At 32.0% G+C, this 10,479-nt stretch overlaps 1 protein-coding gene across 1 annotated transcript; it reads right to left on the reverse strand.

The window, feature by feature from the left end:
- Positions 1-230: 230 nt before the first annotated feature.
- LOC135840543 (uncharacterized) lies at positions 231-10,193 on the reverse strand. The gene is made up of 2 exons (XM_065357144.1): positions 10,036-10,193; positions 231-1,636 (listed from the first exon to the last, which is right to left on the reverse strand). Exons 1-2 carry the CDS (start codon positions 10,045-10,047, stop codon positions 656-658), a joined length of 993 nt encoding a protein of 330 aa, XP_065213216.1. The 5' UTR covers positions 10,048-10,193; the 3' UTR covers positions 231-655.
- Positions 10,194-10,479: the final 286 nt, after the last annotated feature.

Here is a 10,479-nt window from a genome sequence, read left to right on the forward strand (position 1 = left end):
ATAAAGCTCGCCTCGCTTTTCGAAAACGTTAATTAATTAGATAAAATGTAAATTTCAGTAAACACGAGTTAGCGGTAAACCTTTATATTATCGAATTTCGTGACTGTATTCCTGTTGTAGGTATGTAATGTTTATGTATGTACGTCTGCGTATCAACGACTTTTTCATATACTTACCTTTGTGTAAATAGACAAGAAATGAGAAACGTGTCGTAATAATTTACCATCTCGAAAGTTTAAAATAAATAAAATTTATTTTCTTCGTGTTACAGAACGCGTTCTTTTATCGATGGTAAAATAATTTCGTTTTTTAACAAAAATATGTAACACAAAAATAAGACTAGTTAAACTAATCGGAAAAACTTATTTAAAAAAAAAATACTTAAAAATATATTTTATACAAAATTCGTATTAAAAAAAAGATAACTAAAAGTCTATGGCCGATGACAACCTATTTTGTACATTCGAGTCTATCACGTAACACTCAACTCGGAGCTTGGGATATATAAATAGGGAATTTATATTTAACAGACAATAAAAGGGAAAACATAAAACGATGTCTACAAAGTACAGCTACCTACAGTTAGTTTATAAAATCGAAAGTCAAATAAGGAATTGAGGGGGGGGGGATGAATTTTTAATTTGGCAACAAAAACTTAACCAGATACTCTAACTTTATTGTAGTTGTTTTGTTCAGCAGTGGCGAAGTCATACCTGTAGTTACCATTGTTGACTGGAACGAATGGTTCTTCTTTTAGCTTAGTGGGAGACGATGGAGTGGTGGATTTGATACCGGAGCTGAAGACGCTCTTGGCAGCAGTATTTGGTACAGTTGGGTAAAACGAGTTGTACGAATAGAATTGCGGATTTTGTGGCTGAGTGAACGAGACTGGTTGGTAATACGTGTTCGGCAAAGTGTTACTTAACAGGTAGTTGTTCAAGCTGGGTATTTGAGCAGTTGGTGCAGCCTTCAGAGATGCTTGCACTTGAGGGATCTGTTGAGTTTTGACTTGAGCTGCAGATGGTTGAACAGCAGCAGCGCTCTTGAAGTAATCACTGACTACGTTTGGAGATACTTGAGCAACTTGACCGGTTTGAGAAGCTGTCTGAGGTACGGCATACGGATACACAGCTGGATAAAATGGGAAGTTACCAAAATCAACGTACGAAGGGTAAGATTGAGGGGCAGCTGCGGCAGCTTGCTGAGTGTAGTAAGGTTGCACGAAGAATTGCTGTTGTTGAGGCGATACGATTCCAGAGGTTGATGGCTGAGCCGCGTACAAAGAGGTGACTGGTTGCTGAGGGTTTTGGAAAATAGCTGCGGCCTGTTGAGGTTGCAACGTGTAGAAGAGCTGGTCTTGAGGGTACGTTATGTACTGTTGGGGTTGCACTTGTGGTTGGGTGTTGGTCGTGGGTGTTTGGGTGTTTTTCAAGTTGTCACGTTCGATGTCTTCCAGTTGTACTTTGCCTGACTGTGGAGTAGCGGTGTATTGGGCGGTTTGCTGACTATACTGTTGCTGGGGCTGGGTTTGTTGTTGGCTGAATTGTTGAGACGTTTGTTGACCGAATTGTTGGGAGGTTTGTTGGCATAGCGATTGGTGCAAGATGAAGATCAAGAAGAAAACCGATTGCATTTTCTGAAAACAGAATTATTACACGATTCAATGACCAGTTAACAAAAGGTTTTGTACACGATCGATTTACATGTGCTAAGTAGGTACTACATCTACAGAATTACCTACGGATTGAGCCATTACGAGATAAAGTCGTCTCTATAATGGCCAAGATTAGCCGTGAAATTGCCATTCTTAAAGAATAGGACGTAATACTACGAATATTATTGTCATTGTCATTGTCATTGTATGTATAAAAAATTACTCGTCGAGTCGTCAAACAAAATACCGCTATTCTACATATTACATTTATAAATGATAATTGTCCCAATGTTTTATGCTTCTTTTTTTTTTTACTTATCTCAGCTATCATATTTAAGAAAACAAAAACGCCTGTCGCTAATTACTGGCAACCATTATTATGTAAAAGAAAGAAAAATGATAAAAATAATTCGACGATTATAATTAGATATGGATGGGTGGGAACAATTCGCGAATCAGCATTTTAAAACTAGTAAGAGTGTATCTAGAAGAAAGCATAAGTGGTTTGATGATATGTATATTTTCGTCTAGTTAAACAACATCGCGCTATCAGGTCTCTTTCTCCAGTTTGGTCGTTTTAAATACCAAATTGGCGAAATTTTTACACTCGGTGAGATCCATTTGTTGGCATACCATACGTCTCTTTTTTTTCTCGTTTTCTTGATGGACGAGTTTAACGAGCGAGGTGATTCGCGAAGGTGAATATTTTAAAATGTAAATTTTCGGATTTCAGGGCATTTGGATTGTAATTTACGAAAGAGGTCCTAATACAGAAGAGATTTGTAAGAAGAAGTTAATAATGTTTAAATGGATTGAAAATTCAAATTAACGAAAGGATGCGATATGAAAAGGGAGCTTTCATTTGTGTTAGAATGGGTTTACTTCGTTTACTTGTTGGGGGGGGGGGTTCCACTACCTATTCAATTCGAGCTGTTCCTGATCTGCAAAATTTGAGAAAAAAACATGTAAGAGTACTTGAGACGAAGCTAACATATAAAAAAATCGTCATTTTTTCGCTGTTTTCAGAATACCTAAGGATGTCAAGTCGAAAGAAAAAGCTTCGTTTTTTGGCTTACGAATTCAAAAGAGTATAAGTTGAAAAAAAGAGGAAAATAAAAATTTAAAATCTTATAAAAAATGATAAAACTGTGTTTTGAAAAATTTGAAATACTAAAAAAATTGATTTTAATAATTTTTTAATCTAATTTCTGTGATTTTCAGTGAACAAATTTTACTTGAAACAATTTTTAAGTAAATTTAAGAAATTTTTATCATCTTTTGAATACTTCTAATGATATTTTATCGACTTTTTTCATTTTTTCTAATGATTTTTTTTTATTAAAAATAACTTGAAATACCTACTTACAGTAAGAATTGTTGAAAATGGCGATGATCAGTATTGTTCAAATCACAAAGAATTACTAAAATATGAGCTCACAATTTTTTCAAATCAACTTTTGTGATTCTTTGGGGGAATGATTTTACTTTAAACTATTTTGAAGCAAATTTGACAAATTTTTACAATTTTTTTGAATACCTTTCTTGATATTTTATCGACTTTTTTGATTTTTTCTAATAATTGTTCTTCCATTTCAACAAATATTTTTGTAATTTCTTGGTGATTTTTTAAAAATTGGCACTTTTCTAGTTCACATGACAATTGGCATATTCTTTCGTTTTTGAGTTATATGTATGTGTGCAATGTGCATATTCTAAAAGTACATAAAATTACCTTCTAAATGAGCCATGGCAGAGCCAGGTACGTATTTTCATGCAAAATTACACTTTTATGAGCAATTGAACATTCAAAATATTTCAACTTGTAAAACACGTTTGAAGAGATTTGAAAAAATGTCCAAAATGCTGATCTCCAAATGCTTAGTTACTGACGAATAATTTTACGAGATATAATTTTGGTTTATAAGTTTTTAAAAAAGTCGTATCCAAAATTTGAAACGTGAATGAATGAATAAATTTTTATTTAGAGACGCCCAGCAACTTAGGCTTTTTTGCGTCTGCTGACATTCAACAATATAACAACAAATATAACATGAAAAAATAAACAGGAAATATATAACATGCAAAAGAAAAATAACATTGAAAAAATTTAAGAAAAAGCACTAAGGAAAAAATAATGTGTTTAAATATCATTGAATAAGTTAGACTCTTTTAGAAAAATGAACAATTTCTGGCACAGATTTTCATCATCAGCTTTCAGATGAGCATATTTAAAGTCACTGCCTAGTATATTTTCTACTTTTGATTTGTATAGTATGCATGAGTCCAGTATATGTTGAATGGTTACATCTGTATCACAAGTTGGGCATTTTTTCAGAGATTTTGTTTTCGATGGAACTTTTTAAAATACCGTTTGTGACTTTTTATTTAGGTTCGTTGACATTTACTCAAATACTTCCCCCCTCTTTCTTCAAACCTCATTGTCCTAAACGCACAAAAGTAGGCAAAAGGTTTTTTTTTGCCAGACTAATTACACAGAATATTTGTTTTTTTTTTCTGGTCATAACTTCCCAAAAAGTTTAGGTTTTTGCCGAAATTGCCAAAAAAATTCCGAAAAAAAATCTGTTTGCTGTCATAATTATCAGAATAATTGGTTCTTTTTCATCAACATCGTCAAAGTTTCGTTTTTTGCCAAAATTACAGAAAAAATTTTTTATATCCAAAATTTCATAAAAGTCTTGCTTTTTGATCATGAAAATCTGATTTCAAATTTGATTTTTTTGTCAAAATCGCAGAAAAAACTTTTTATATCCAAAATTTCATAAAAGTCTTGCTTTTTGATCATGAAAATCTGATTTCAAATTTGATTTTTTTGTCAAAATTGCAAAAAAATTTTTAAAATCAAAATTAACAAATCAATTATTTTTTGCCAAAATGGAAAAAAATCTGATTTTTTGCAAAAATTGTAAAAAACAACCTATTTTTGTCAACATTTTCAAAAAAGACTGTTTTATTTCGAAATTGCCAAAAAATTTGTTTTTTTTGCCAAAATTTCAAAAATACTGATCGTTTGTGTGTTTCTTGTCATATGCTTAAAAGTCTTATTGTTGGCAAAGATTGCTATAGATCTTCCTTCTTTAAACAAAATTGCAGAACGTCTTTTTTGCCCAAATTTCAAGAAATTCTTACTGCAGGAAATTATTTTTTTGGGAAAATTCATTCAGTACAGAGAAATGGTCGTTTGGAGAATATTTATTTGGGAAATCGGATTCGAGAATTCAGAGGCAGGAAAAATTTATTCGAGGAAATGGTCATGAAAATTCATCCTAGAATTTTTTGTTTGTTATAATTGTAATGACTTTGACATAATTTTTTGCAATTTTCTGATTCACATATTTTTCTCTGATCACTTTGTCAAATTTTCGTACCTAGTTTCATCCAATTTTTGTACTTAATCTTTGCTTGTGTTCTTGTTTTACGGAATTTTATACTCACTTTGACGATTATACATAACCAAAAATTTATTTGCCATTTGAGCAAATTCTATTTCAACAGTCCCAAAGGCTCATATAATAAGTAGGTAATTTGCTCAAGACAATAATTTTTCGCAGAGTATTTGTGAAATTTACCTACTAGTCAAAAAATATGTAGATACTAAAATTCAACAGAATTTCGAATGATCGTGTTTTTTCCTCTTTTTTTTTTTGGCCAAGAAAAGTTAGCCATGTAGCATATAAAAAATCAGTGAAACGACTTAATTTTCATACATTTGTTCCGATTTCCCTTCACGAATAAATCGGAAAAAAATTTCAAAACTTGAACTTTTACTTTCGTCAAGATGCAAACTTAAGCCTCAAAGTTAACGCATCAAAGGTAACGAAAACTAGAAAGTGTTAATAAACCGGTTGGTTTTTATGTGGTCTGGTGCAGTAGGTGATCTTCTTCGGGTGCGTAATACAATAGTAGAGATATGTAGATACATATGCGAGTGTACATTGTATACACAAGTACAGTTAGCTCGTATTACGCTAGTATATCCTATCAAATTCATCATATCAAAACCCACGACGACGATGGTTACACCTTGAACCAGTAATACGCGGTCTAATAATTATTGTCGGTACTTATTTCGTACATCTCACAATCGTAATTCGTAGCTCGCGATAGTTGGTTTCTTTTTGCTCTCTGCTTCATCGACTATGTTGACGTTGACTTTGCAATGGGGTGTATTTCCGTCGGCGATACATTTTCTTCCAAAAGACTGAACCAAAATGGGTTATTTTTGTTCCTTAAATAGGTACTGTACTGGGTGGACGGACGGGACAGACGTGTCTACATACACATGTAGAGCTTCGAGTAAACACCACGCTGGATTTCTTTTTCTATTTATCTTCTTCTTAACATCGTCTATAGCACGAGGTACGAGTACATAGCTCGTCGTTCATTTAGCCGGAAAATGTTTTCTGCTCTTTTGTCCGGGTGTTCGTGTACCAAGAGTAAATAATCGTTGACATTTAGAAAATGAATTATTTCCTACATTTTAGGTACCCAAAGTTCATAGCTATACTCGTAGTTGTTGACACGCGTGCGAGCTAATCGTAAAAAAATATATACCGCTACTTACAAAATGAAAAAAAATAACTCCGAGTTTGGTAAATATTGAGACAATATAAAAAAAAAGGGGTGAAAACAAGACAGGTAGATATAAACGTCGATATGTTCCACATTTATAAATATTTCATTATCTTTCCACGATTTAAAAAAAAAGATCTGGTCTTTAAAAAAAAAAATGAATTAAAAAAAATCCCAAGAGATAACAAAACATTTAAAATTTTCCACTTTACTTTTACCGAACCTTTTTACTATTCCCCTTTTTACTTTGAATTAAAAATCAAACCTATAATACGAATTTACGAATAAAATATTCAGCAGTTTAAACGATCTTTGGTTCTACGTTCGATTTCATAACAAACAAAATTATAAAACTAGCAGCTTTTTCTCTCTTTTGGTACCTTCAATTTCGTTCACGAATTCAATTAGTCACACCTACCTACGAATCGGCCAATCAAAGGGGAAAACAGATCACATTTGCAATCGAAATTCACACTCGGAATTAGATTAGACGATGTCAATGTGAAAAAGAAACGAACGATGTACAACACATCCTACAGTATAGGTAGGTAGGTACGATAGGCACCTAATCAGGCCAGGCAAAGTTTCCATCATTAGTATCTCATTCATTACTGTCTGGAAAAGTAAATAAATGAGAGACTGACATTTTAAATTAACTGTACGATTCATGTAAATTCAAAGTGCCCGTCTGTTTGGCACGTGGATTTTTTCTTTTTATCGTAGGAAAATTTTACTCCAGATGACAATATTCCAATTATTATTGTTTCGAATTTTTCATTTATTCGTACGATTCGAGAAAAATCTTATTTATATTTTTATTATGATTCTCAAATGGGTAAGCAGGTAAATAAATAGGTGGATAATTGAGTAGGTAAAAAATACTACAGAAATGAAAGGAAGACGAGAGGGGAACATTTTAATATCACGGTATGAAAAATGTAGAAGTATATTACAAGTTATCAGTGTAAATCTCTTCAAATTAAAGTCGAACGAATTTTGGAGGGTCCACAATGAATAACTTTGGCTTTCAGAATTCAATTTCGAAAAAAAAAACTTTGATAAAAATAGGTTTTCAAGTTTTGCAAATTTTTTACTTTTTTCAACATGGAACTCTAAATTGTGGTAAAACTAACAATAAGCATCCAATTAAAAAAGTAAAATTTGATAATTGATATTTTCAACATTGATAGGTACTGATTTCATGAGAAAACTATGCATCCCTAGACAAAAATGACGAAATTCAAAATTTTAGAGTATCTATGAAATTTTCTTTCGGTTAAAAGCCATTATTTTTTTGTAGGATGCTTCATTCGAAAAATGTTTTCAAAAATATGTGGAACTTTTTTTTGATGATTTCTTGAAAAACTAAACAGGAAGGATCGCGAGAAAAAAATTGGATATTTTGACCAATTTAAATGAAATGCAAAGAAATCGTTGAAACATTTTTTGAAAAATGGGAGAAAAATTATTAGAAAAAATAAAAAAGTCGATGAAATATCGATGAAAGCAGATGAAAAAAAATTTATCGAATTTACATACTCGAAAATAATGCAAAGTAAAAAACTAAAAACGTTCTTTCAAAGAATTAATTTCAATTTAAGATCATAAGAAAAGGAAATTTTCATTTTTTTAATGACTTTAAACATTACTTACATGATTTTTAAAATTTTAATTCTTGGTAAAACGTTTAACAATGAAATGTATTCTGTTCTCGATTTCTATTTTTTAAAACGACCATCATTTTTCAAGCAAATTTGTACAAGCTCCTTCAGTCAAAGAATCAAATTTCGTTTATTTTGTAGATTTGTTATCTGTTATCAACTCCTATGTAGTGTTGCCAAACCTCTCCTTTCATAAAGCTTCGGGTATAGAGGGGTTAGAGGGGTACTATGATTGAAACTACTGTGCTTAAAATATTGCCAAAAAATATATTTTTGTATCTTTGTGAAAAAAATTCTTGGGAGTCATCCTTGAAAAATTTTGGGATTCTTGGGATTTTTTGTCGTCTTAAGTATCGTTAGAAATAAAGGCAATTTCAAACTCTTTCTAACGAGCTTGAAAAGATTACCAGCTACCAAATTTTGAATCTTTGAACTGAAATGTCAAAATATGGAGGTATTTACAGTATTTAATCATTTTCGAAGTCAAGAATGAAACATTTCCTTGAAATATCAAATAAAATTGATCTTTAAGGACTCGATACTCGCTCGATTGAAAAAACATTTATAATTTCAAGAAATGATGCCAAAGAACAACAATTTTTACGAAAAAGTTGAACATTTTTCTGAGAATTTTTGGTGATTATCAACTGATTTTTAATCATATTTAATAAATTTTTCATATTTTTGAAAAAAGTGGAAAATTCTTGGGATATTTTGAGATCTTGGGGAAGTCTCGAGGATGCATGAAAAATCTTGTGATCCCAAGATAAATCTGGGGGTTGGCAACGCTGCTTTTATAATCAAAAATGAAAATATTTCAGAGTAAAATGCAAAAATTTACCAATCGTTTCAATTGCTAGTATTTTGAGATGGCTTTCAATAAACAAAAAAAAACCATTTCAACTAAAATTTTCCAGAGGCTTATCAAGTTAGATTTTTAAGAGTCTAAAAAATTACTAAAGAGAATATTATTCTTAGCAGTCGAGTCAAGGAATTGTATACAGTCATACTATGAAAAAAATAAGCTAAATCTGAGCACATCCAGAAACTTCTAAAATCTATCTAATAGCAATAAGTAAGTCTAGTTCATTTTTCCAAAAAACAGGATTTGGTCATCAATTTTTCAAATATAGATATAACTCAATTCTCATAAATACGAATTTCGCAATCCCTTTCGCTACTTTTTACTCCAATATAACTATTTTTTATCCAAACATTTATTTTACAATTTCATAAAGAGAAAAAAGGCCCAAAATGATAGGTATTTCTATATTAAAAATGAAACGAACGACAATACAATCGAGTTGCAGTATTTTGAGCACCTGTTTGTACATCAAACCATTTTATTCTTAAAAGAAAAAAATCAGATATCTAACGTTTCTTTTATAGCAGGTATTCCTACACAGTTATCTTTTTATTAAATTCGTTATTAGAAAGCCTTTGCTGAAACATTACGTTTTGCTGCCTCTTCACCCTTATCTTAAGCTATCGTAAAAAAATGGCTAAAAAATTTATACGAATGGTACAATGCGAACGCGGTAAATAAAACCCAAAGAGACATTTAAAAATCGTTGGCCTTTCTCGTACTACAGAATTTTCTTGAAAAAAATTTCTTTTCTTCGAGATATGCTCCGGGCGAGCGTGATTTTTAAAAATTTAACGCGAAATGAGACGCCGACGGAGATTTTTTTTCTTTCACATCTTGTGAGATATTTATCGAGACAGATGTTACGAGTGCGAAGAGAGTGAGAAAAAATAAAACGTTACGATGCCGATATAAAGTTAATGGTTAGACACAGATAGGCTAAAGTAAACTATCCGTATACGTTACTGTACTAAAACGTTATTCTACGGTCATTTGACTGGACGTTATACGAGTAGGTACTTTGAAGACCCAAATGGTAGAAAAAAATAGCCAAAATAACACGTTAAAGAGAGAGAAAAAAAATACACGAACACGATGCAGTTAAAAATTACCCAAATATCGCGAACACTTACGCACCATTTGCTATTCTACGAAATTAGATGGATATTCGCGTATAAAAAGATACACTCGTAAGAGATATTATATGTAGAATAGAATATAAGAAACAAATATTAGGTATACATAATATGGTACGAAGAACTCACCAATTGCTTCATGGTGATGGTTCACTTGGATGGAGCTAGGTAAACAAATGAATGAATAGAACGAACTGAACGTAGGGTTGACGATGAAGCATACTTTTTATAATATAAGCGAAACAGTTGGGCCGTAGCGAAAGTCACCTCGAATCTAGTTTCGGAAGTAAAACAAATGCATTAATCGGACGCAGGAAGCCATCGTTGATGCGTATTCCGGTAATGGACGAGTTTTTTCCCTCGCTGCCCTCAGCTTCACTCAAAGGAATCTTATTTCACTTTCTTCGACCTTGCAGGGATCTTGACATTCGATATTGAATCATCGCGAGACCTGCCATTGCCAGTCGATGACACGTCCAAAGATGTTAAAATGTTGCGCCGAGCTGCAATTCAACCATGCAAAATATCGCTTTCGTTAAATAATTCATAATGTCAACTGGTCCCGAACACGTA

The sequence above is a fragment of the Planococcus citri genome, chromosome 3, assembly GCF_950023065.1.
Source record: "Planococcus citri chromosome 3, ihPlaCitr1.1, whole genome shotgun sequence".
NCBI lineage: Eukaryota > Metazoa > Arthropoda > Insecta > Hemiptera > Pseudococcidae > Planococcus > Planococcus citri.